Raw genomic sequence first — 27,941 nt, 5'->3', positions numbered from 1 at the left:
TTTTTTTTTTTGGTTTTCTTCTCATTCAATAAGAATTCATTAGGTGAGAAAGACAGCATAAAAACCTTGGAAACTACAAATTGGAAAATTTACATATCCAAAAGGAGAAAAGTCATCTTATAACAGTGGTTTTTGAAGTCTCTTTTAGCTTCAAAAAGATTCATCTAACTAAATATCATAGGAAATACCAATACATAAATGAAATAGAAGAGGTATTTAATAGAAATCTGTTTTATAAGTGCAAGTTCATTTACTTATTAGATAAATAAATGAGGGTTTTTGATAAGGAGAAAAATATTAAATATGGGTTTAGGGATGATATTTACATTCTTTTATCAGCCTCAGAGTCTAATTCATTTCTGTAATTTGGTTTTTGCATCATATTAAGAAAATTCTGATTTACAGAGAGAAGTGGTTGCAAATAGTAACATTTAACAGCTCCCTTGCAATCTTGGGTTACTCTTCAACAGAGAAAGCGGGGGAAGCTTCATTCCCTAGTCTGAACTAAAACTCAATAACTCAGCACAAATTAACTCATTATCACTAGTCTCGACTATGGTAACATTTCCCATATAGGACACTTGACTGAGTATGTAGTTTGAAAAAAAAATTACAGTATTTAAATGCAAACCAAACCTTTGAGAATTTCTGTATGAAAGCCTGCCAAGATGCGCTGACTTGGTGCCAGGAGTCAGCAACACAGGTGACCAAGGAAGACGGAGCACACGAACGCCTGTTGCAAAACTAGGATTCAAGCAAGGTGTGCCACCTGCAGATTTGCTGACCTTTGGTTTCCTTCATTTCCTCCCAATGGTCTTGTTCCTCCTCTCCACTGCTATTTTGGCCCAGAGCAATCCAACCAATCATCTCTTTACGTTTCATAGTACGCCTATTATAAACTGAAATCATCAACGTAACATCAGAGAGCTGAAAGAGGGCCACCTGGAAAACAAAGGTTTCCTTATAGACAGGATTGGGCTGACCACGTCGAATGGATGTCTTGCAGCGGAACATCTCTTGGCCCACAGAATTGAGGAGAAAGAGCTTTCCATATGTATCTAAGACAAAAATAAAAAATAAAAAAAGGAGAGGGGATGAAAAACATCAGTGCTTTCTGTTTTCCTAGTTTAGTTGTAATATTTATATGGGTTGCAAATTTCCATTTCTCCTTTGAACATAGTGATCAGAGTCCTTAGGCCTGATACTTGCGGTTGGACCCACATATCTTACGTGAATTATGAAGGAAAGGGAAGCTTAATGTTTGCTTGAATGCTTAATGTTTCATGTTGCCCACTATCCAGTGCATTGCTGATACTCATTAGAACTTCTACAAGCCAAAAGGTGTATACATGCATAGGTATGTGTGCAGCAGTGTCTGTGGACATGCAAGGTTACTTGCCCACATTTTATTTATGTAACAAGATAAATATATGTGTTTTGTTTTACGTTTCTTTTTCTTTCATAGTCAAAATACTGGTTTATGCCTGGGTTAAAGAGTCTCTTCTCTCCTCACTCTTTACATACCCTTTCGGCCATCTCACTCACTCCCATGGTTTTAATGACAATTACCAAGTCTGTAGCTCTAGTGTAGACCTCTCTCCCAAGCTCAAGACCCAATTGAATACCAAGCATCTTCCCTTGGACATTCCACACATATCTCACACTCACATATCCCAGACCCCAACCCACTCCAAAAACTTACTGCTTCAGTGTTTTCCATCTCTCTAAATGGTAGCATCATCAACACAATTATGCAAGCAAGAAATCAGAATTTTATTTTTTGGCAAGACTAGCTTCTTCACTCCTAGTCCATCCAATCAATTATCAAGATCTGTTGATTCTACACCCTAAATAACTGCCAAATCTGCCTACTTCTTTCCATCCCCAATGCCACTGAACTCTCAGTGCACATACACTGTAAGCTCAGGATACTAGCATCTCTTACCTGCATTACTGCATGTTTCCTAACTGATCTTCCAGCCTCTGGACTGTCCCAATCCCACAACTAGAGCCATCTTTGGAAACTGCAGATCTGGTCATGTTACCCTCGCTAATAAACAAAGACCAAACCTTCAATGACTTCCCAGTAGTCTCAAGGTAAAAGCTAAATTTCTTAGAATAGACTATGTATTCTGGCCCTGTTTACCCTCCAGACTTATTGCTCATCACTACTGCTTCTATACAGTACAAGTCTACTATACTCAACAACCTTCATGTCTCCAACCCACCGCGTTCTATTTCCCTTTCCCTTCTGTGCAATATCCCTAAGTGTAGTTGTCACTTTATCCAGGAAACTTTGCTGACCACCCCAGCTCTGGGTCAGATAATGCTTTGGTGGGCTTCATCAAAACCCAGTTGTAGCCTATCTGAGCACTTATCATCCAGTATAATCATTGCCTATTGACTTGTCTACAAGACCATCAGTTCTCCAAAAGCAGGAAGAGGGATTGCCTTGTTTATCACTGTACCCCTAATTTCTTGCCTGGTGCCCCACGTGGTGGTGGTTGTTGTGGTTACTTGCCATCCAGTTGGCTCCTACCCACAGCAACTTTATGTATAACAGAACAAAACATTGCCCAGTCTTGCGCCACCGTCATGATCGTTGCTGTTTGAGTCCACTGTTTCAGTGTCAACCCGTCTCACCGAGGGCCTCCCTCACCTTCGCCAACCCTCCATTTTATCAACCATGATGTTGTTTTCCAGCAATTGATCTTCTCTGATGACGTGCCCAAAGTAAGTGAGCTGAAGTCTGTCATCTTCACTTCTAAGGAGCATCCTGGTTATAAAACATGTAAACTACCACGTGGTAGACCCGCAATAAATATTTTGTAATGAATGTTGACTAGTGAGGGAGCTCACCGTTCTCTTTCCTTTTAATCTCAAGTTTTCAAACTTATAAATGAAGCTAAACTCCTGGTTTTATAACCCCTTCCCCAGAATGCTATAAAATAATGACTAGTATCATACGTTTAGTTCTTTATAGAATTTTTTAAAAAACTCCAAATTGCACTGACATATTCTACTTTATTTGCTAAAATTCCTGAATGGATCATTACTGAGAAAATAATCTCCTAAGACAATTATATTTATGATTATATTTATAAAAAAATCACTTAATTTAGCAATTTCTTGACAATTGTATCTACAATTTTTATCACTAACGGATATGTGCACTAGTCTTTAAAAATCTAAATGTTAAGTTGTTTCCTCAATCCTATCATTCTATACATTCTGTTCAGTGCGGGCTACAGGCTGATTAGTGTTTACTGCTCACTTTTCCACCTAACAACCAGTCAAACTTTTACAAGTGTAAACCCAGATCTCTGTAATTTACTGTTCTCTCCAAGAGCATTGTAAGATAGGAAACAAATTACAACCTGCAGTTTTCTTTCTATGTTGATCTTTTTTCTATTCCGGTTTGATGTGTTATTTTATGCACTTATCTGCTGAGAAACACAAGGTGTGAAATTACACTTCAGGTGTGAAAACACTTCTCTGTCTCAGAAACAGGGCTCTCCACTCTTCAAACTGTTCTACAGAAAAAGCTGTCAAAAAACCGACAATGGGGGAGTGAATTTGCGTTTCCGCAAATTTTCCTGTAGGAAAAATCCTATCCAGTCACCAAACTGCCCCGGCAATTCAGCTGCTAGTACGGCACTGGGAATGGAGTTAATCTTGCAAACAAAGACCTGCTCATTTCACAAAGAGAGCAATTTCAAGCTTTATCCTGTCACAAGATCATTTTCTAATCATGAGAAAGGCCATTTACTACAAAACCGCCATCACTGAAGTTGGCTTGTATGCATATGACAAAGAAGGAAAATAATAATTTTATCAACAATCCAGTCTGAGGACACCTGGCTAAAGGAAAGGAAATATTAGTGATTGTTACAGTTCAAAAAGGAACCTTTCATCAGCACTAATAATAATGTGCTTCCTTTTTAACACCCAAAGCAGAGGACCAGGAAATTCTGTGCGGAAGATCTAGGGTGCAAGGCTGAAGTAACTTGTGGTCTTTTGGGGTTTGGCACTAGTCAGTATGAATGGAAAAAGAGGAGTTCAGTTAAGTAAAATCAAAACTAAATCTGCTGCTGTCAAGTCGATTCTGATTCATAGCAACCCTACAGGACGAAGTAAGACTGCCCCATAGGGTTTCCAAGGAGCACCTGGTGGATTTGAACTGCCAACCTTTTGGTTAGCAGCCATAGCTCTTAACCACTATAGCCTTGGAAACCCTATGAGGCAGTTCTACTCTGTCCTATAGGGCTGCTATGAGTCAGAATTGACTTGATGGCAATGAGTTTGGTTTTATTTTTTTAATCTTTATGGAAGCAGACTGCCACATCTTTCTTCCATGGAGCAGCTAGTGGGTTCGAACCACCAACCTTTCGGTTAACAGCCAAACGCTTACCCACCGCACCACCAGCGCTCCTTTATTAATAAATACTACATTTAGTTGATAGCTGGACCAGGATTTTATGAAATGATCACAAGTCCTATATCTGTTCATTTCTGTATAATCCTTTTTTTCCCCTGCACTCCATTTGTAGAATGTCTCCTTCAAAGCTTGATTTGCATTTTTGTTTTTTTATCTCTAGTTGCTGCCATTGTGTGCCTCTAACAAGGTTAATAGCCAATGCTGTAAGTACTATCATTTGGGATGTAATTACCATGTGTGGCTAATCATGCACATGCTGAGAGCTGGGGAACTTGTTTTTAACTACAGGGGACATCTTAATGATAGTTTTTGACAAGGACCATTATATGTAAACAATGCAGTAACACATTGTAGAAGGGGATATGGCAAAGATGAAGACAGAGGGAACTTGCCAACAGAATAGCTAATGTATTTTTGTTTTTGTTTTTGTTTTTTAACATAGCACTTCTATCCCTAATATTAGCTTGTTAGCCTCATTTAATAGAGAAGGAAATAAAACTCAGGGAGGTGAAATCAAATTCGAGGCCACGCAGTAATGGGAGTCGCAGGCTCAAGATAAGACCAGAACAGAGATGATAAATGGTTAATTATCTTCCATGAAGCCAAATTCAAAAGATAAACATTTCTAATTCTTAATGGCAACTTTCTCAAAGGTATCCATAAATGCACATTAGAATTCCAAATGTCTCCCAGACAGTAAGCTGCTTTTCACCTGGACCACCAGCTATATACAGATCTGGAGACTATCCTGTGGACCAGCCCGGACCATCTTAACAGCAATAATGACAACAACATTATTGAACACTGACCACATATACTAAATGAGATATTACTTTGAAAGTGCCTGGAAGGATCCTTGGCACATTGTTATTTGACTTAGGCTAAGACTAGTTCTGTCTTCCTTTCTCAATGTCCAACTTAATGAAAAAGGAGGACAGAAGAATCAATGCATCTGAACTATGGTGTCAAAGAATATGGAATAAACTGTGGTCTTCCAAAAGAATGGATAAATCAGTCTTAAAAGAAATACAACCAAACTCTTCCTTAAACGTGAGAATGGCAAGACTTTGACTCACTTACTTTGGACACATCATCAGGAAATACCAATTGCTAGAGAAAGACATCATGTGTGGTAGAAACGGCCAATGAGAATGAGGGAAACCCTCAATGAGATGGATTGACACAATAGTTGCTACACAGGGACTCAAACATACCAAAGATCATGAAGGCAGTATTTTGTTCTGTTACACATAAGGTGGCCATAAGTCAGAACTAACTCAGTGTCAACTAACAACAATAAGACTAGTCTGTGCTATTTCTTCATGTATATGTTGTTTCTGAATAGGTTCTATGGGTTAGTTCCACTAATTTTTAAAAAGCCTATTTTATCTTACCCACCAATATGATTCAAAAAATAGAGCACTTTCTAGCATGGGCATTTCTATACACACATATACAATATGAGATGAATAGAGAAAAGTAAAAGTTAGAAATGGAGAAATGCCTTTATCCAGCTGCCCAACCAGATGTGATTTATGGAGGATGCTATAGAGGATGTCAGGTTCAGCTGATTGGCACTCCATCTATCCTGTTCAACCTTGAGCCAGGAATAGGGTTGCATCTTGAACTGTCATCCTAATAAAAAGGATGTAAAGCCAGTTGCAGAAATTCCTACCTACAACTAAAACTCTTATTTTTTACCCACTTCATCCAGCTGACCTATTCCAGACAAGACTAACATTTTCCCCAATATTATATAAGTAAATTTTTCAAATATACAGAAAAATTGAAAGAATTGTACAGTGAACACCTACATGCCCACCTAGATTATTCGATTGTTATATTTTGTCTTATTTGCTTTCTCACATATCTACTTATCTATCCATCCACCGATCCTTCTTAGTTTTAGCCATCACTGCTCTTTACCCATAAACATTTTCATATGTATTTCATTAACTAGCACTCAATATTTTATGGTTCCTTGACAAACTCATACACCTATTTATCCCACACCTGTATGAAGATATAGAACATTTCCATCACCCTGAAAATCCCCTCATGCCCCTGCCCAGTCCATCCTGATGGCTGCACTATTCCTGAGGCAATCTCTGCTTTTTTTCACTATAGATTAGTTTTGCCTGTTTTAGACTGTCATATAAATGCAATCATGCAGTAGGTACTCAGTAGGCTTTTGAGACTCCTCGGTGGTGTTGAAGGCCTCAGTTAATTTCATCCCTTTTATTTCTGAATAATATCCCATTATATAGGTACATCTTAGTTTGTTTATCCATTCACCTATTGATGGATATGAGTACTTGTTCAGTTTTTGCGACTAGGAATAAAACTGCTATGAACATCCTTGTACCAGTCTTTTTTTTTTTTGACATATGATGTTATTTCTTTTGGATAAATGCCTAAGAATGGAACTGCTGTATTCTTCATGTATGTTTAGTTGAATAAGAAAATGCCAAACCTGTTTCCAAGGTGGTTGTTCCATTTTATACTCCCACCAATAATGTATGCTCCATAACCTTACCAACACTTGGTGAAATCAGTCTTTTTAGTTTTAGCCATTCTGTTGGGTGTGTGGTGGAGACACATGTCTTTAAGAGTGGTCCTACCATTTCCTGTCCATCAGAACAAAATCTCTCTCTCACTGAGCTGTCAACCCAAGGATTTTACCTCAGAAGTGGGGGACCAAGTCAGGCTTACATTTGAGTGGCTTATCTCTTCTAAGATCTTTATAGAGGAGAGGCACTTTATCTACTATTAGTAGATATCTATTATTAGTCCAACTCCTCTATCTTGCTTAGGAAGACAAATTTTAAATATCAGAACAATCATTTGACCGAGTCAAGTTGATGAGTTCAAAGCTTCATGATATATTTTGAAGAAAAACATTCTCACATTAAATCACAGACTTTGTTTCTAGTAGGATTGAAACCTTAACAATATTTTAGAGAAGAAAAATTTCTAATACTGAGGTTCAGCCTATTTTCTTTCCTGCTTTCGTATGAACTCTCCTTAACATGATCATTACCCCTAAGGCAGGACTGATGCCATTGATCCCTCCTTTTCACAAAGAAGGTAAATGAAACTGAACTGAGAGTCACAAGCACAGGATCTGCAACACTCCTCCCCAAACACATGCTCCCCATGCATTTCAGGCCTGCCTCTCCCCTCGCAGGCAGTTCCCTCATGGTGGCACAAGTATGTGGGGTCCTGGCAGCCACCTCTTGCCCTCCACCATGAAGAAGAGAGCCCTTGGCGTACTTCCTCTGCCCCCCACGGCCACCCTCACTCATGGCTCCATTAATCTCCTACTGGCTTGGATCTTCTTTTCTTCTTCGCCTTTTCCTTCCAATTCTGCTCAGTTACCTCATGAAATTCTTGTTCCCTCATCCTTTCTCTCTCTTGTTCTCCTCCTTATGGGAACTAAAAATATGTCCTAAGCTTGTCTGATAACTGTGAAAGTAGTGCTAGTGATGTAATGAAGGGAGACATAATGAAGAACTAATGCCCATCAACATCTAAAGCACTTGAAAGTACCAAGAGGTCCCTTTCACAGTCTCTACAAAGGAGCCTCTACTTTCTCATTCCTTCCTAATTAAACTGGCTTCTCCTCAAGCACCAACATTCTAGATAAGTAAAAAACTTTTATTTTCACTACTGGGATTTCTGTTTTAATTAATAACTTTACAGCAACATTGTTTTCTGTTACTTTGGTTACAAAGATACAGCATGTCCACTACATTTTAAGTTAAACTGAAACACTATGTCTATGAAAAATCATAAACTAAATGCCAAACTGGTTAAAACTTCTGGAATAAAATAAATTTCTAAATTAAGATTTGCCTTCTTTTCTATTCAGTTTTAAACATTTGTTCCAAGTATTTTTCTTCTGCATATTTTCTTTTACATAGAAGCTTATGAAGATATAATAGTACCATCCTCAACATCAGTTTTATATGTATCATCCCTACCTATAAAGTATATATAATTATGACTCCCATTTTACAGATGCAAAAACTGAGATTCAGAAAAGCTAAGTAACTTACAGCCAGCAAGTGGCAAGGCCTGAATTCATACCTTAGTTTTTCAGCTCCCAGATAATGCTTTCTTAATCACCATATGGCGGTTTAACGGTAGAACTCTTGCCTTCCATGAAGGAGACTTGGGTTTGATTGCCATCCAATGCACTCATGCACAGCCACCACCTGTCTGTCAGTGCAGGCCTGAATGTTGCTACGATGCTGAATAGGTTCAAGCAGAGCTTCCAGACTAAGATAGACTAGGAAGAAAGGGCTGGCAATCTACTTCCAAAAAACAGCCAATGAAAACACCTATGAATCATAACAGTCCAATGGGGTCACCATGAGTCAGGGGCCAACCCAATGACAACTAACAAAAACAATATACTTCCCCCTGTATTGAATGTTAACCACCAGCACACAAATTAAAGATTCTCAGCGTGGACTTGAGTGGGCCGTGACTGTGTGATTCACACCCCCATCATTTTCTGCATCTCTATCAAGTTCTCCCCTCAAAATTGTTCAGACCTCACCAAAACTCAGGAGATCATGAAGGAATTGGCAAAAGCTCTGAAGGAAAAGACATAAATCCAGATCTTAAGCAAATCCAGAACTATTTTGGGAAAAAAAGCTGTATCTAGTAAAGTGCTCAGGCTGCTAACCAAAAGATCAGCAGTTCAAATCTACCAGTCGCTCCTAGGAAACCCTATAGGACAGTTCTACTCTGTCCTATAGGGTCGCTATGAGTCGGAATCGACTCAACGGCACACAACAACAACAGGAGTGAAATTAATAAGCAGCACTTACTATGCATTTTGAATCTCTCTCATCTGGCTCTGAGCAATAATACAGAATTTGGTGTAAACACTTGGTCTATTCTGTTATCCAGAATGCTGGGGCTTCCCTACTAACTTGTTCTAATGGCTTTCATACAGATTGCCTAAGAAGCCACCCCACTGAAGGGAGACTTTGTGGGCTACAGCAGAGTTGAGGGCAAAAAAGTGAGAGTCCAGATTTGTTATAGGAGTTGACCTTTTGCTACCAGCTCTGTTAGCTCTTTATCTGCTGCTGACACATGAGTTCAGAGTATATTCGCTCTTTCAGCCTACCACATTTTGACTGATCGCATCCTTATTTCAATAAGACTTGGTGCCCATGGTGGACAAGCTCACTTGCCCTCCACTCACCCCCTTTTAGTTTACCTTCCTCTACTGGAAAGGCTGGAAATCCAACAACAACATTTTTTCAGACTCTCTTGCAGCTAGTGTTCTAGATATAAATTAGGTCTCACCAACTGGATACACTTGCATAAGTTCTGGAAGGCAGAAAGGAGGCAGACACCATCTCCTCTTGCCCCCTTTTAAGTTGTTTTTTCAGACAAGTACATTCATAAAAAGGTAAGCTAATTTTTTAACATCATTATTCCGATGTTCAATCTCCAACTTCTTGGGTGCTGAGAAGCAGTTGAGGTGGTTGGCGGCAGCATCTATTTGATTCTGGCTTCCTGAACCCTGCACTGTGCTATGTGGGGGTATGGCTTAGGCCCTCCATTCCAGTGGTGATCTCGCAGGTGTAGCTCCCCTGGGAGTCAGTTCTGTATTGCCCCAGCTCCAGATCTGCCTTCATCACCTCCCTCTCTATCCTCAGCTTAACCACTAACATTTCTTGAATGCTCACTATGTGTTAGGCATTGTGTTGCATGCTTTACATAAATCATTTCATTTAAACCACAAAACAACCCCATGAGAAAGGTACTACTAATATTCTTTTGCTCTAAATGAGTCAACTGAGGTTCAGAAAAGAGAAGTAAATTGCACAGGATCAGAGTAAAATTAGTGGGTAAGCGGTAGAGCTTGAATTTGAAGTCCGATTGGCCTCATCCAAAGTCTACGCTCTGCCTTTTTAAAGATATTTGAGGGCCTGTGACCTATCAGCAGATTTTAATTGCCTGTACATATTATTTTGCTAAAAGATCTCACTCTTTTCCGTTAAAAAATACAGATATAGAAACCAACCTATTTTGTGCCAAGATGTGCCTAGATATTGAAGTCTTCAATCTAATTAAACAGGTATTAAAAAATTCAAGGGTATCACTTTGTGAAAGCTTTTCTAAACCTACCTAAAATCTTCTTTACTGTAAAAATTAAAGCACTAAGATGAAAGCAGGCATGGCCATATACTTGCAAGAACCGAGCTGGTGGAGCAGACAAGCACTTACCAGGCGCTCTGTTCACAGCGAGGTTTCGGAAATGGCTGCCTTTGATAATTTCCACAGATAATCGCCCCGTTGTAGCATTGTAAAACAGCCCCACCAACAGCTCTGGCGCCCCTCCATGGGCCAGCGACTGCGTAGATGAAGCACTATCACTGTGAGAAACTGCAGATGGGCTGAGCTGAGACTCTCCACTCTGGAGGGGAAGGACAACAAAGAATCCATTGGCCCAGGCTGCACTACTCTCTTTTACAGCCAGCTGATATTATGTTTGGTGAAATTGTGACCCAATCTCAACTGCTGCCAAAGATTACTAACAGCGCACTCAGTGTGAATTATAATGGGCCCGAGGAACACAGTCATGGATGAGATCCTCTGCATTATTGGCTGACATATTTGTTTCAAGAGCTGTCCCCATTCAATATTTCCTCTCTGAAGACAAAATGGACAAAGTGTATTACTAGTATAAATCAAACCCTCTAAGACACATGGAGAACTAATCATACGTTTAATAAAGACCAAAATTCCCTCCTGTGCAATTTGTGCTTGGATGTCTCTATGGAATCATCCACTCCGGGCATGAGTTTTGTTTCTGTTCTCTGCAGCTTCTCAATCAATGTAGCAATTCAGGGGCATTTTGTCTTAATCGTAAAAGACGCCACCATTGGACATCTACCACCAAATATAACTTTTGGCCCTAGTTCTGCTTCTTGAGGTTGTCAGGTATATGACAGATGCTAAAATTTGCCCCTAAGGGAATGAATTAAATTGAAAATGAATACTTTACAACTGTTTGGTTAAGAAGCTGACACAGGGACTGTGGATCCCAGCAACCTAACAGGCAGAAGGTGAGCCCAAGAGAGAGTCCCAAGCTTCTGGTCATGTTTTTTCATGTGCTTGCTTGTCCTGAGCACCCACCTCATGCACCAGGCACTTCTGGAGAAGAGCAAAGTCAGTCAGGAGCTGAACCCAACTTAAGAAGTGGGAGTGGGAACGGTCTTGCTGAGGCAGGCCAGATAGCCTTCTGGAGCCACCGTCTCCTCCACCAGAAATGAACACATTGCATTTTGCTTGAACCTTTCTTTTCAGCACCTGAAATCATTTGCTATGACTTCTTATAAGGGGCCCCAATAAATAAAAGTGATACAAGGGTCAAAGATTCTTCATATCTGTAGGAAACCATCCCATTTACCAAACCATAGGCATCTCTGTAGAACCCTCAGCTTTTATGGAGCACAATTTGTAACTACTGGGCTAGGTGGTTTTGCGGGTACCTTACAGCCCTGCTGTCTGAGGGATCATAATCCAACAATGAAATATTTGCTGACTTTCAGGTGAGGCTCACCCCTTCCCCTCCCTCCTTCCCCCTGGTATGAATCTCTCAACCCCTAGTGCATAGGGACTGTGGTTTACAAAAACTCTTCATTCTCTAGCGCTAGCCTAATGACGGGCATATAATCCTACCCAGCAAATAACCGGTGAATGGGACAATGATTGCATTCAAAGTTCTGTCATTCCAGCTTATTTTCCCCATTCAACTCTGTGCCCCCAGCACACAGCACTGGTCCTGGCACACAGAAATATGGGTGTGATCATATCTAACACGTGCTTCATGGTACAGGATCCCTTCTGATCTCCCTGGCTTCTGCTTACCAGGATTTCAGATCTACTTTACTCACAGCTTAAGAAAAAGGAAAGGTTTGAGCAGAGGAGAGACATGATCTGACTTAGATTTAAAGGCTCATTCTCTCCCCTGTGTTGAGAATAGTCTGGGCGGAGGAGGGAGGCATGGCAGAAGCAGGGAAACCATTGGGAGGCTATTTCAATAATTCAGCAGAATTAGGTTCTGTATATATTTTGAAGGTAAAGTCAATAGAATTTCAGATGCAAAAGAGAGAAGTAACAGGTGACTCCCAAGATTTTTTACCTTAGCCATCTAAAAGGATGAAATTGCCCTTAGCCAAGATGGGGAAGCCTGCAGGTAGATTTGTTGTTGTTGTTGTTGTTGGGTTCCATCGAGTCAGTTTGGACTCACAGTGACACCATGTGACGGAGTAGAACTGCCTCATAGGGTTTTCCTGGCTGTAGTCGCCAGGTCTTTCTCCCATGGAGCCACTAGGTGGGTTCTAAATGCCAGCCTTTTGGTTAGCAGCAGAATGCTTAACCATTGCACCACAAGGGCTCCTTAGAGTAGATTTAGGGGCACAAATATCAGGATTTCAAATCTGGAGATGTTAATTTGAGACACCTATTAGAAATTCAAGTGGATGGGTCCCCTCCTTACTTCACTCCGCCCTCTCTGGCTCCTTTGCTCAAACATGACAAGCTCCTTCCTACCTCCAGACTCCTATACTTGCTATTCCTTCTGTCTGCAGTGTTTGACCCTGATGCAGTCACCAGGCCTGCTCCCTCAATTCTTTGAGTTCTGTGCTTTATCATCACCTCAAAGAAATTTTCTCCGACCCCTCTACACAAGCAGCATCTCCTGTCACTCTGTCTCTCTACTTGGCCACCTTGTTTACTGTCTTATCATCACCCTCCTCTACTAGATTATAAGCTCCATGAGGGCAGAGGTATCCCATTCTGTTCTTTGTTCTACCGCCATTTGCCTAAATAGTACCTGACATACAGCAGGCACTCAGTAAACATGCTTGAATGAATGAATGATTGGCCCAATAGTCAAGACAGCTACCTGATCTTTTTTTGCATGGTTTTTAAAAAGGAGATCCTCACATTAAATGCAATAACCCACAGCAATAGTGAGCTTCCCATCTTGCAGACATACAAGGTATAATGACTTTCCTTGGAACCTTGGGGGAAGCGGAGAGATGGGTCACTTTGGAGGAGTCCATGTAACTGGAAGGTCTGTAGAAGTGGCTGGGGTTGAGGGCTGCAACCCTTGCAGCCTGCTCAGGTGCTCTTGCTAAGGGTCTCTCCTGGAAAGTCTCATGTCGGAGATTTGTCATAATACAGATGGGGGGAGGGGTAGGGGGCACTACTTATCCACTAACCAGAAGGCCAAGCCAACTCTCCCTGTTTTTCCATGTCCTCCACCACACTAGGGTTGTCATTTCCTAAAATGGACAGGGAACACATCCATCAGGTTATTGGGAAGACAGGCATGAAAAACCCATTGTGCCATGAAGTGCAAATCATGGCTTATAAGGATGAGGAGAGCCAAATGGAAAATTAAATTAAGACGTCTGACTTCACAGGCTGAATGCACTCAATCAAGGGCTGACAATTCCAGGTCCTCGAACACACCATTTCATTAGCAGCACCATTTAACATACTCACATTTAGATTACTTCTGGGCTCCAGAAGCAGAGTCACTTTCATTTCCCCTTCTGGGTGCAAGTGGCTAAGACAGAACAGCTTCTCTCCCATCATTCTCTCGCGGGTCATCTTTCGGGCAGCGTACAGGCGGAAGCGGACAGCACAGGCAGCCACATCTCTGGGCTCCAGCTTGGCAAAGGTGACCTTCTCCTTAAAGATAGGGTTGGGCCCTCTCTGTATGCTGGTCCTGGCCCTCTGTTTCTTACTGGGCAGCAGCACTACATGAACTTGCCAGGAGTTGACGCCGCTTCGGTCCTTGTCCGGGAGGCCCCGTGCTCTCACAACAGTCACTGTGAGTTTCTGGCTGGAAGCTTTATATTCAAAGATGACATCTAGGTCACCACATTTTGAGATGGGATCCAGGGCCCCAGATAGCCCCTGCAAGTTGGTTTCATCCTGTTCCTGTTGTAGGCAGAGGAAAAGATGAGGAATGGAAATGATAATGCACAGTTACACTTCAGTAAGATGATGCCTGTCGGTGCTCCTTCAGAAGCCTGTGCTTTCTGACTGCTAGTGCCTATCCCTTGCCATTGGAAAGGGCTGTGCACTGATCTGTGTCTCCGTCAAACTCTGAATATTTTGAAGTCATGGGGACTGGCACATGGTGAGCCTTCATGGATGTTTTTGAGATGAATGAATAAAACTTTTATATTTTGCAAAGTGTTGTCATATGCACTGTCTCTCAAAAAGCACAACTGCCCACTATCATTGAAGCCAATGAAGATACGAAGCCTAAAATAAAGTCAACCAGTGGTGCATAGTGTCATATGAGTCACAGTGGACTCGAAAGCAATGGGTTTAGTTTGGTTTTTATCACCAGTGGGTGATTTTTTTTTCTTGAGTCTCTATAAGAAATGGCTGAGCTGGGCCTGTGCTCTATGGGCCAGTAACTCTTAGAGATAAAAGAGTCCTAACGGGAGACCTGGGCAGGTGATCCTTTAGTATATTTTCAATCTACATGGGAGAAAAGGTTTAGCGCAGGGCTTCTGAAACTTTAATATGCATTTAAATCATCTGGGGATTCTGACTCAGTAGGACTGAAGTAGGGCTTGAGGTTCTGCATTGCTAAGAAGCTCCCAAGAGATGCCAATACTGCTGCTCCTCAGACCACACTTTACACTGGAAGGGTTTAGGAGGGTACTCCCAGCAGCCGAAGATCCCTGGGTGGTGCAAATGGTTGCAAGGTGAGCAGTTCGAACACAGCCAGCAGCACCACAAAAGAAAGGCCTGGCAATCTGCTTCCATAAAGGTTACAGCCAAGAAAATCCTATGGAGCTCAGTTCTAGTCTATAACACGTGGGTTGCCACGAGTTCAGAATCAGCTTGACAGCAATAGGTTTTGTTTTGTTTGTTCGTTTGCCCCAGAAGCCTGTTAGCAAACTGCAACACTGGACTTGAAGCCAGTACATCTGGACTGAAATCATTGCTCTACCACTGACTAGTTCTGATCCTGGCCAAACAGCTCAGCCTCTTTGGACTCTAACTGAAAAATAAACACTAATATGCCTACTTGTTGGAGTGTTGTCGTGGAGTTTTGATAAATGTGAAAATACCTGGCTCAGAGCAGATTCCATAAATATCTATTCCCATCACTGGACGGGTGCTACCTATTTTCATATCTGGCCTCCTTCTTTCCGTACTACCACCTTGGAAAGCAGTTCACCTGTAGCCACTCAGATCTGATGACATCACTGAGATAACTGAACTGAAGTGCATTTATTATAATGAACCACTCCATTGACAAATTAATAATATTGACATAATTCTATTTTTCCCTCTAAAGGCATGACTCTTACCTGTGACTGAACTTTGGACTGATTCTTATTGTGTGACAGTTCTTGTTTATGGAATGGAACAAAAAGATTTGCTAATTTAGAGACTTCTTCATTTTAAAAAGTATAATAAAACACCTAAAATGTACACTCATCAATGAAACTTTCTCACAGAGTTCAGGGGAAAGCACATGAATCTCTGGAATCAAACATCCTTAGGAATCTCAGGTCTGCCACTTATGAGCTTTGTGACAGAGCTCTGTAACGTTGGGCAAGTCATTTCATCTTTTCCACATTCTGGTTTCCTCAACAGTAAAATGGGCATACCAACCAACCAAGTTGATTCTGACTCATAGGGACCCCATGGGTTTCAAAGTAGAACTGCGCTCCAAAGTATTTTTAATGGCTGCGATCTTTTGGAAGTAGATTGCCAGGCCTTTTTTCTGAGGTGCCTCTGGGTAGATTTGAACCTCCAGCCTTTTGGTTGGTAGCCAACTGCTTAACCATTTGCACCATTCAGGGACTCCTAAAATGGGGACGATACCTACTTTACTGGGTTGCTGTGAAAATTAGAGGCATTGTCACATAGTGGACATTTAATAAATGCCCTTCTCTTTTGTGATTCAAATTAATCTACCAAGAAAATTTAGGCTTCTTGTAAAATAAAAGAAGTTTCTTATATCCTTTCCTCTGAGCATGCATTCATGTGTGAGTGTTTCTATTCAGAGATACTTAGTTTCAAGTGATAAAAGTGGTTGCTATAGAGATTTTTTTGAGTACAACTGACTAGTGTATATATAATATTAGAAGCAAATCTCCAAGGAGTTAGGCTTTCCAATTCAAAATTCAAGTCATAGCCTTCTGTTAAACTCCCATGTATTTTACCCTACTCGTGACCATCTCTATATTGTTTGCCTGGCCATAAGTAATAATAGCTAGCATCTACTAAGCTCTTCCTTATGTCAGGTACCATACCAAATCCCTTCTAGACTGTTAAAACCAGCTCTTATGCAATTTAGGTCTTTGTGGCCTCACCTCTTGTTCCATCTTTCCCTATAGGCAGAGGCAATCTGGGATCTGAGTGGATTCACTCTGGCACAATCTGGTAAAGCCTCACCTTCTGCCATGTAATGTACCTCTCAGCTCCCACCGTGGGCCTCTCTGTTGATGCCAAGGCTTTGAAATCTGCAGAACCCCGCTTGGCACCCATGCACATAGAGCCCAGAGCACAGGGGTGTTAATATCTGTGGAGTAAACCTTTCTCTCCTTGAACAGATGTCCTGAGATGCAGACTATACAGCCTCTTGGAGTCTGGTCCCACAAGATCGAGCCATTAGTCACACTTAGTGGTGGCCACCAAATTACACATTCTCATCCTCACTCTACCTTCTTTCTCTGCCTCACTCCCCTTCCTCCCTCTTGTTCCCTGGGATTGCACTGCCTAACAAAGTAGAAGAGAAGACTTTGCCCTAGGCTCTGCTTTTTGGGATCCAACTGAGAAATTATCTCTTAATATTTACACCCACCCAAAAAGTAGGTATTTTAATATCTTAATATCCATTTTATGGGGGAGGAAACTAAGGCTTATAAAGCTAAATTAGTCCTTCAAGGTCATATGCCTGGACAGTAAGTGATGACCCAGGATTCGAACCCTTGCAGTCTGACTCCAGAGCCAGTGTGTTTAATCAGTATTCATTATTCAAAATCTCAAACTTTCTGTTGGACCATAACATCTCCCTTCTCCTCCACCAATCCTTCACTGAAACTGTAATCTATATTGAGTATGTATGGTAAGGAGCAAAGAAGGTGGGAGATAGGGTTGGAAACACACCCTACTGTGAATTTTCCATCCTTCTAGGCCCCTGCTCCTAGTATTAGTTAACATTTCCTGGTTTTGACATCAACTTCAATGCCAAGGTAAAACTATCCTAGTTGTTGAGAGTCTCCTTATGCATCTGTCAGGCCATCTATTCAAATAAATGCTCACTCTGCTTGCAGGTTTCTGGAGAAGTCGGAGGCGGGGGGCGGGGGTAGGTTCTGCAAGAACTGTCCTAAGAGCTTTGTAAGATACAGCTCCAGGCAACATCTGGGCTCTGGATGGGGCCAATCCAAACTGCGTCTCATGAAAACTGAGCCTTTAGCCCCTTTGTGGGTTGATTAGAGACAAAGATTTGTGAGGTTTGGTATTTTCGTAGCAATTAATTATCTCAACACACTTTACCTATCACCAGGCAACTGAAGGCGCTCCTCATGTGGGTACTGTTAATACTGCTAATCCACCTGACCTTCCTGCAAGGTAGAAATCTCTCCATTTTTATCCCCATTCGGCAGATTTTAATTAACTTCTCAAGGCCAACCGGTTAATCAGTGGAAAACAGAGATGAAAAGTGGGACACCTGCCTCCTTGTGCACTCAAAATCGCCATTCACCCTCCTAGCATCTTCCTTGCCAAGCCTTGGGCCTGCAGGAAAAAGTCAGTGGCCTTTTCCAGCAAAGAAGAGCAACGGTAGAAAATCCATCAGCCTAAAAGGTAGTCACACAGCATGAGCAAGTTCCTTCTGAGGTAAAATAAATGAATCCTTTAGCTCCGATATTCTGGGTTTTCTTTAAAATGGGAAAACTTGCGTCAAATTGTCAAAACCCATGTAGGTTTAAAGATTTTCTGTCAAATTGAAAGCCTTTCTGTTTTAGTAAGATAGTGTTGATGTCATCCGCGTGGCCCAAAGTAAACAGAACCACGATATGTTCCAGATGCCAGCTACACGGGGGAAGACAGGGTTCTTAATACAGCTAAGAGGCAAAATAAATCAATTCTTAAAAGGCGAGCTAAGCCTGCAAAGCAGGCAGTTACAGGAACTGCCTCCCAGTTGCATTTGAGGTTCTACCATAGGAGCACCAAATTACAGTTTTTGTCTCAAAATAGAGAGGAGGTTGAATGGAGCATGCAGAGATGTCTGGATATTTTTGGAGTCTGGGAACATTTCGTACCCTCAATGCCAAGTCTTCTATTAAAGCTCCATGAGGTAGACAAATGGGAGGTTACCTGGAGAAGGCAATTTAAAGGCCAATGGCACAATTTTCAGGGGCACAGGGTACCAATAGGCACGTAAACAGTTTTGTTTTGTTTTTGTGGTGAGACAGCTAAAAATAATATTTTAAAAGTTATTGTGTGAGATTTGGTATGACTCTTAGCAGTGAACTAACAAGAAAGAATTTTTTTACAAAATGTTTCTGGTTAATGGCTCTGGTACCTATGAATGAAGGGCTACTTTTAACAAGCCACAATCCATGTATCTGAGTGACCATCTTCAATCCCCCTGATCAAATACATCAACACACAAGCATGCATGCCACATGTGCACAACTCCATACAGACTCTCTGCATGCCCCATGTGTTAGAAGCAAGATTTTGGAACGTGCTTTTCTGCTATTTTTTTTCCTTTCCCTTGGTGAGCATTTAGTGTGTGTGACAGTCCAGGTCCTAGTAAGAGAGTCACTCTGTTTATTTTGTTAGTCAGAATGATGCTAACAAAATCCATTCACACTTCTCCTCCCCACAAATTATATGAACTTAAATTTTTATACACTTATATGACTTATTTCATCAGAATTAATTTCAAATTAGGTATTAAACTCCACTATTACCCACTGCCACCCAGTCAGTTCCAACTCATGTTGACCCCACGTGTTTCAGAGTAGAACTGCACTCCAGAGGGTTTTCAATGGCTATAATCTTTTGGAAGCAGGTTGCCAGGCCTTTCTTCCATGGCACTGCTGGGTAGATTAGAACCACCCCTTTCAGTTAGTAGCTAAGCATTTAATCATTGTGCCACCCAGGAATCCACTATTAACACCTTCCAATGCCATGCAATCATAATAGGAGGGGTGTAGCTAATGAAGAAGTAACTATAAATTCCTATAAGGTAAAGCATGTTTATAAAATCTTTATCACAATATCTGGCACATAGTAACTGCTCAATAAATGGCAACAGCTATCAGCTTCATCTCAGGTCATATCTCTGGATTGTTAGGTATATTCTGTGCTGAGCTTTAATTAAAAAAGAAATTTAGAAGAAGCATCTTTTATCAGAGATTTACTCCACGAAGCAACATCTATGACCAGACGGTCATTACAGATTAATGCAGTCTCTCAGACCTTCAAGTCACTAATAAATATGCTCATACTGAATGGTTCTCATCATAATAATTTGTAATATTTCACTTAGGGGCCATTACATTTTAGCTTAATTTTCAAATAATTCTCATATTCAAATAATCATAACTGAACATTTTGGATTTAAAAAAACAGACTCCCTTAATTGAAACCATGAAAGAAAGAAATCATTCTCTCTGAAGAACTAAAAATTCCTTTATATAAAAAGAAGCCTGTAAAAAACCTTTATATAAAAAAGAAGCCTGACTATTGCTGAGTCCATTTTGCACTTCTTTTTCTTCTCATTTCAAAATAAATTTATTTATGATTCTTTTATGGACACACATAGGAGCTTTGGTCATCTAAATAAAAAGATTTGTACTGTAGGCTTTTTAGGTCTTTGTTTTTCAAGGCAATACTCTTTGGAGAACTTTGTTTTTGTTTTTGTTTTTTTGAGACAGTAAGAGAGAAAGAGAAGACAGAGAAAGAGGAGAGAGTGAAACAGAGGAGAGAAGAAAGAAAAAAGAGAGAACACCATGCAAGCAATGAAAGAGTGGAGGAGAAATAACTTGCCTCTGGACTCCACACTGAAGAGCTGTCAGTGGCATAGGAATCTTCCAATCCTCGGTTATTAAACGCTGTCTCCAACTCCAAACTGCCCTCTGTGGACTGGCGACTGAGGCTGCGAACTGCACTGGTCTCTTGGAGAGACATGCCATGGTGCCTGGTATCCCCTCTCTCACATGGGGACTGTGAGTGGGCAGAGATGGAGTCATCTTCACCGTAAGACAGACTCTCAGGATAACGCAGTTGGCTGGCCCCATCCAAATCTGAATTTGCAATAAAGAAATTATTTCAAATGCATTATTTTTCACACTTCTTTTACCTACAGGAATTGAACAATAGCAAGTACAACAACTGAGGCCTCAAAAACAAAACCCACCAAATGCCAGCTGCAGAGGCACAGTTCCATCCATATAATCAATCAAAAAGACCATAAGCTCATTATGTGGGGTTTAATACCTTCCAATAATATGAGTATAGAAGATGTGTCTTTATGTTAAAAGGATAAATATAAGCATTGTCATTTTGTTGGAGCTCATGACCACATGTATTTTAGGGTTGGATTTAGAAGGAAAAAGAAGATCAGTATGGAGGTCACATGGTCTTTTGACTCTGCCATTCTTCCTTGTCTCTTCCACATTTACCATGTGGAAGCCCTTCTGCTCAAAAGGCTTTACTGGTTCTCTCCTAAGTAAAAAATTCTCCACTTGATTCACAGAAAGAACACTGGACTTGGATTCAGATGATGTGGGTTTAAATCCTGGATCTTCCTGCTAAACTTGAACAACAGTTGAACTCTCCGGACTTTTGTTTCCTTGTCTATGAAATGATGATAAAAGCTACCTTAGGCAGTCCTTATGGACAACTTATGAAATAGTATCCATTTGGCAGCCAGCAGGCCTTTCATAAATCTTAGCCTTGCTTACCTGTCTGACCCAATCTGGCCTAATCCAACCCATTAAATCTCACTTTCCATTGTTTCCAAACTCCCTGTCACCTCTGGTATCACTGGCTTATGAAAATGTCAGCTGTGTATTTCTGCTTACGGTGGTCCTCAAACACTTCCTCCTGTCCTTTCCTTTCTGTCCATGAAAATTCTACCAAGTCTGTAAGGCCCACCAACTCCTGAACTTTCCCTGACTCCTTAGACTCAATGTTTTTCTGTGACCTGGGTGTTACTCTACATTCTCTTCCTCTCTCAGTACTCTCCCATCTTGTTCATCCTCCTCCTCTCCCTTAATGCCCAGTTACTCTCAGATGGTAAGGAAAAGCTGAAAGGGTCTTCCTGAGCAACAGCCCTCCCTCTGACTTGCCCTCCACACCAAAAGAGCAGCTAAAGATGCCTGTCCTCTTTGGCCTCCTGTCATCTCCTGCAGCCTCCATCCCAGGATGACAGAAAGCTGAAGATATAGACAGAATGAATGAGTGATATGACAAAGTATATATCATAAATTCAGCTCTTATACACACTGTATGGTAGCAATTGTTTTCCAAGTTATCCTTATAGTCTTAGCTAGAACTTAAGCTCCTTAAAGGCATTAAGCCACATACATCTGCCAGCACAATGCTAAACATTTAGTATATTCTTACTAAACTCTCAAATAATTTTGAAGGCTAGGCAGGTAACAAATATTTGAAGGAGCTGGGTATACAGTAATATGGAATAGTAGCAACAGTGGTTTACCAAAGAGTATATGTCCCATCTAGAGTAACCATTCACATTTTAAAGTATGTTATAACCTTATGCAAACCATACAAAAACATCCTGAGGTAGACTTGATCCTCAGGGCCCAACTTCAGACTCCTGACTTAGGACTCTGCAGAACCATGGCTGGCCATCGAAAAATTCCCCTTCCTGCCTTACTATTCTTAAGAATTTGGAAATAATTTTATAGGGCACCACAAAATTTTTACAGTCATGCTTCACTTATTTGGCAAACACTTAAAAAAAAGGCCACAGAAAATGACGGAACTAGGGAAATTCCATATGCAAAAACCTACAACATAAAGCAGAATTTTCTTCTAAGGCTCTAATTAGCACACTCATTTCTCACATCCATGAACACTAAAATGTCCTATTAAACAGTGGGTCATCCATCAATGTGTGTAGCACGCAGCAGGCTTTCATCATGAAACCTAACTTTGCCAAGAAATTACCCCCATAAAATTGTCTCATGACTTTAACTCCTACCGTGATGATACCTAGATCAGTAATAAGGGAATTTTCAAAAGCTACATTAAGCCTTGAAAAGCTATTCATAACTGAAAAACATAAGAACTATATTAATGTAACAAACCATTTTCCTTGACAGACAAGCAAAAAGTGAATTAGAAAAGCAAATCTGGGGTACAAGTCAAGTTGCAAGGAGAAGGCAAGGGAAAGGTGATTAACCATTACATAGTCTTCCCTTGCCTTTAAATTAAAGACTGTGTCACCTTAAACACATACAAAAAAGTAATTACCTGTTGTCAGAGAAATGCATCCTGGCTTCTTAAAAATTTTAGGGCATAATTATGTCACACTGACCATAGTTATTTTAGTAGACAAATTCCTGAACTTGTTTAAGCCAAATCCCACTCTGATGGAGTGAAACACCCTATTATTCAATTATTTTCCTTCACACTTGTGACCCCTCCCCCCACTACCCATATAAAAATACTTCTGCTTACTATCTGTGACGGTCAGTTTTACGTGTGGACTAGGTTAGATTGACTAAACTATAAACCCGCTGCTGTTGAGTCAATTCTGCCTTATAGTGACCCCATAAACTATAGGCTAAACTATAGGCCCAAATTAGTCATTCAAACACTAATGTAGGTGCTGCTGTGAAGGTATTTTGTAGATGTGATTAAAGCCGATAGTCAGTTGACTTTAAGTAACTGAGATTATCCTAGAAAGCCTGGGCGGGCCTGATGCAATCAGTTGAAAGGCTTTAAAGGCAGTATTGAGGCTTACCTGGAGAAGAAGAAATTTGACCTACAGACTGCCAGAGAGTTCCAGCCTGCTCTTCTTGATGGCCTGCCCTCTGGATTTTGGACTTGCTTAGCCAGCCCCCACAATCACACAAGTCAATTCCTTGCACTACTAAATCTCTTAATACGTATCCCCTAGTGATTCTTTTTCTGGTCAAACTCTGATTAGTACACCATCCCAAGCAAAACTGAGCAGATTCTGAGAATAATTGAGCTGTTTTTTGATGACTCCAGGAAGTTGCTGTCTAAGAACTAACTATTCCACCAGCAAAAATAAGGTTATTGCTGGAAAAAAAAAAAATTTTTAAGCCCAGTAAATGGACTATTAATCTGCAGCCGACATTTCATCCCTAAAGCCCTCACGGACAACCTCTGACCCAGACCACTCAAACCTAACTCTCTTTGACATTAGCAGGAATGAAGTAACAATTAATATACAATAATGCTAAATTAGATACACGGGACAAGAGAGAACTTGACTGCATTAAGAAGATAGCATTGTCTTGGTTCTAATAATCTCACTGCTGAATCTAGCATGAAGGATCTCACTTAAGATGAAACATAATAAAACCTACCAGTAGCTCTTTCCTGGTTTGAATTTTACTTGGATTAGAGACCTTTAATTTCACTGGCCCAACATTTATGAATGACTTTCTAAAATAGAAGAATTATATACAATTATTTTATCTTAGGAAGCCATATTTAAGCTAGAGCGAAAAATAGCTAAATAGGTAGGTAGACAGAAAACTGCTCCCCACCCCTCAAAAAAAAAAAAATCCTCTCTGAGGTGCAAGCTTAATTACTTCATTATTCTTTATTGCTGAAACAAAGCCACTGATCAAAATAAACAAAAAGAAATGACACAAGAAAAAAATCATGCAATAAAAACTACATTAATACTTCTATGGCATTTGATAAACTAAAATTTGGCATGCAGCTCTTCTTATGAAAATCCTGCTGATTTTCCCCAAAATTTACAGGTAATTCATTCAACGTAGTGGACTTCTTTTCTCTCTCCGGTTGAGAAGATTTACCTTTTATTTGATGTCTATCAAAAAATTCACTATCACCAGTTATGACAAGAGGTAAACTGCCGCTAATTCCTGGAAGGGTGAGGGTTAGCACGGCTGTCAGAACTCGCAGAACATTTGTGTGAATCAGAAAGCAAACCCTTGGGCTTCTGGGAAATGGGGCCATTAGCTTTAGAATTAAACCAGCTACTCCTAGGGAATCAACTGCTATTAACTTTCATTAGCTAACGTTTGCCCTCTCAATGGAGAGAGAAGAATGCTGTGATGTAACACCAGAGAAAGAGAAAAGTGGGAGAACGGGTGAGGAAATGACAGAGGGTCAGTATGTAGTGATAGTGTGGTTTGGTTACACAGGTATTTATTTATTAGCTTATCTTGGGCTAAAAGGATAGTAATAAAATGTTACTATGGCCTATGCCAATAAGTAAATCTACATGATAAATAGCAAGTTATCATATTCCTACTGAAAAATATGGTTCTCTTTATCAATTCCACCTTTTTCCTTTGGCCTTTTATTTTGGCCTACTCTGTCCTCATCATAAAATCAGAAATTTCTTCTCTTTTATCTTCTCTCAATGTTTGTGCTTCCCTTTATCTCTTTCTAGTGCTAAGTGTTAAAAAAAACTTGGAAGATCTACACCTCCGCCCCATTGGTTTGATTGACCACGTGCCTCCAACCCCCAAAAAAAGAAACAGAAAGATTAGAGAACCCGGGTCACTAAGACCAGGTCACTAAGGTGAATGGTGCAACATTTTCTCTAGCTTTTCACTATATACAAGTCACAGAACCTTCCTGTTCCAATGTCCGGTGTTTATTTAGGGCTCTGGACATGAAAGAGTCAGAGAGATACCTGACCTTTGCTCAAGAAAGCACTAAGAAATCTTGTGCTGTTCTTTTTGCATCTTCTCGTCAGGCTATTTTGGGGGTGGGGAGGAGATTCTTAACAAGCCTTACCCACCATAACAAGCTGCGCCTACCCTCCCTCCAAGTACCTACCTCTCATTTTTGTGAAACACAACCAATTTTGTAAGTAAACTGAGTATGAAGCTACTAGAGGATGACATAGACCTTGCTCTTGCCCGGTAATTCTCAAGTAGTTGGGGTGTATCAGAAACCACAGGGGCTGAGTTTAAAGGTGCAGGAGCATGTATTGCTTGGGAAAGGTTATCTAATATTATCACAATACACATTTTTATTTGGAAGCTAAAAATAACTATTGCTTTAATAATAAAATAATAAAACTAGTGGCCATTAAGTTGATTCCGACTCATGGCGACCGCATTTGTGTTACAGTAGAACTGTACTCCATAGTGTTTTCCTTGGCTGATTTTTCAGAAGTTGATCACCAACCCTTTCTTCCGAGGTGCCTCTGAGTAGATTCGAACCACCAACCTTTTGGTTAGCAGCTGAGTTCATTAACTCTTTGTACCACCCCGGGACTCTGCTTTAATAATACCAACTATTTAATAAAATGTTTCAAAAAATCTTCAGACGTATTATAGATACATAGAAAATTAACTCTATTTGCATATCACTGATTCTACATGGGAAAAAAATAACATAGGGTCTCAATGTCAGTGGACAGGTAAGTGAAATATTTGTATTTATCAGAAGGGAACTTATAGACGTAGATGTATACTGTTCTAGTCATTAGTGTTCAAAATCAGTTAAGCATTCGGCTGCTAACCAAAAGGTTGGCGGTTTGAATCCACCAACCACTCCTTGGAAACCCTATGGGGCAGTTCTACTGTATCCTATAGGGTCACTATGAGTCAGAATCAATTTGACAGCAACAGGTTGGAACCACACAAACCTACAGGGTGGAGTCCCTGGGTGGTGCAAACAGTTAACATGCTCTGCTGCTAACCAACAGGTTGGAGGTCTGAGTCCACCCAGAGGTGCCTCAGAAGAAATCTGCCTGGCGATCTACTTCCAGCCAATCAGCCACTGAAAACTCCGTGGAGCACAGTTCTACTCCGACACCCATGAGGTCACCATGAGTAGAAATGGATCCGATGGCAACTTGTTAACCTACAACGAAGGAAGGGGTCCCACAAATCAGGGGTCAAGGCTTACCTTATCCACTGCTGATTCATCTCTCTCCCAATTCCCTGCATTACAGCTCCCTTACAAGATTTAACGCAGCCCTTTGCCCTGTCCTAGCTGCTGGGCCCTGCTTCATTTTCTTGCCTCCCCGCCCCCCATTCTCAGATGCAGAGTGCAGTAGTTAAGGGGTTTTAAAACATTCTTAACATTGACTGTGCCCTAGTCTAGGCAAAGGAAGGGCTGATGCAAAGAATACCTTCACGTGTAGACACTTCTGTGCTCTCCTCTTCTTGGTTAGAGAGCAAGCAGCTGAATTTAGGTTTCTGCTCTGAGCCTGTCTGCTTTGCCTTCTCAGATGCTCCTCCTGAACGGAAACTCTGGGAGCGAGACACAGAAATCTCGAACTGCTTGATCACCTCCTCATCACTGTCAGAAGATGTGGACAACTCTTCATCTTTCCCAAAGCTGTTAACTGGAACCAAACAACAAGAGTGCATGAGTCTCCTGCATGGCCCATGTGATCCAATTCAGAGGTAGACACTCTGGGAAAATGAGAGAAGAATATGGACAATTAGTCTGGATCAAAGCAGGCCCTGACTAGAGAGAAAAAATTTAAAGCACTCTTGAAACACAAATGTAAGTCCAAAGGACTGAAATGAGAAAAAGAATACTCAAGGAAGTAATTAGAAATGTATGGCTAGAACCCAGAAGAAACTATTGGGACACCGATAATCAACATAATGAGCCCTCTTGTTGAGCCAGGTGGCCCTGCTCATTGTTATGTTGCTTACATGTGTTCATAACTTGGAACAGGACATGTAACAGCACATTTGCCTTATGTGCATTTCTACTCAACGATCACGGGAAATATGCTCTCCGCCTTGTCTAATTTATTAAGACACACAGAACCAAGCCCCACTTCAGAGAATAGACATTTGCAACTGAGGTTTTCCAAAAGTGTCGTAGTTTTGAAAAAAAGACAACCATATTGTGTATGTATGTTTCAAAATTGCTTAGGGGACACTGAGATTTTAAGGGTCATGGAAAAATTTGGAAACAGATAGTGGTGATAACTGCACAGCCTGATAAATGTAATTAAGGTCACTGAATTGTACATGCAAAAAAAAAATGTTGAAATAGCAAATGTTTTGTTATACATACACTTAAAAAATAAAAAACCCATTGCTGTCGAGTTGATTCACACTCATGGTGACCCCGTGAGTGACACAGTAGAACTGCTCCATAGGGTTTTCTTGGCTGTCATCTTTATGGAAGCAGATTGCCAGGCTTTATTCTGTGGCAACGCTGAATAGGTTCAAATTGCCAACCTTTAAATTAGTAGTTAAGCACAAGCTGTTTGCATCACCCAGGGACCTTATACTTA

The 27,941-nt window shown here is 40.7% G+C and overlaps 1 protein-coding gene across 1 annotated transcript in view; it reads right to left on the bottom strand.

Annotated features, from left to right (window-relative positions):
* Window positions 1-653: 653 nt before the first annotated feature.
* Window positions 654-27,941, bottom strand: part of SYT16 (synaptotagmin 16) — a 96,165-nt gene continuing 68,877 nt past the window's right edge. The window contains exons 2-6 of the mRNA XM_004370930.1: window positions 26,814-27,029; window positions 20,516-20,772; window positions 13,979-14,419; window positions 10,688-10,877; window positions 654-1,058 (exon numbers count right to left, since the gene is read on the bottom strand). Of these exons, the coding sequence (XP_004370987.1) occupies window positions 745-1,058; window positions 10,688-10,877; window positions 13,979-14,419; window positions 20,516-20,772; window positions 26,814-27,029 (1,418 nt within the window). The 3' untranslated portion in view covers window positions 654-744. The remainder of the gene's footprint in view (window positions 1,059-10,687; window positions 10,878-13,978; window positions 14,420-20,515; window positions 20,773-26,813; window positions 27,030-27,941) is intronic.

The sequence above is a fragment of the Trichechus manatus genome, unplaced genomic scaffold (assembly GCF_000243295.1).
Source record: "Trichechus manatus latirostris isolate Lorelei unplaced genomic scaffold, TriManLat1.0 scaffold00010, whole genome shotgun sequence".
In the NCBI taxonomy this organism is placed as follows: Eukaryota; Metazoa; Chordata; class Mammalia; order Sirenia; family Trichechidae; genus Trichechus; species Trichechus manatus.
This window is presented reverse-complemented; position numbering and strand designations above follow the sequence as displayed.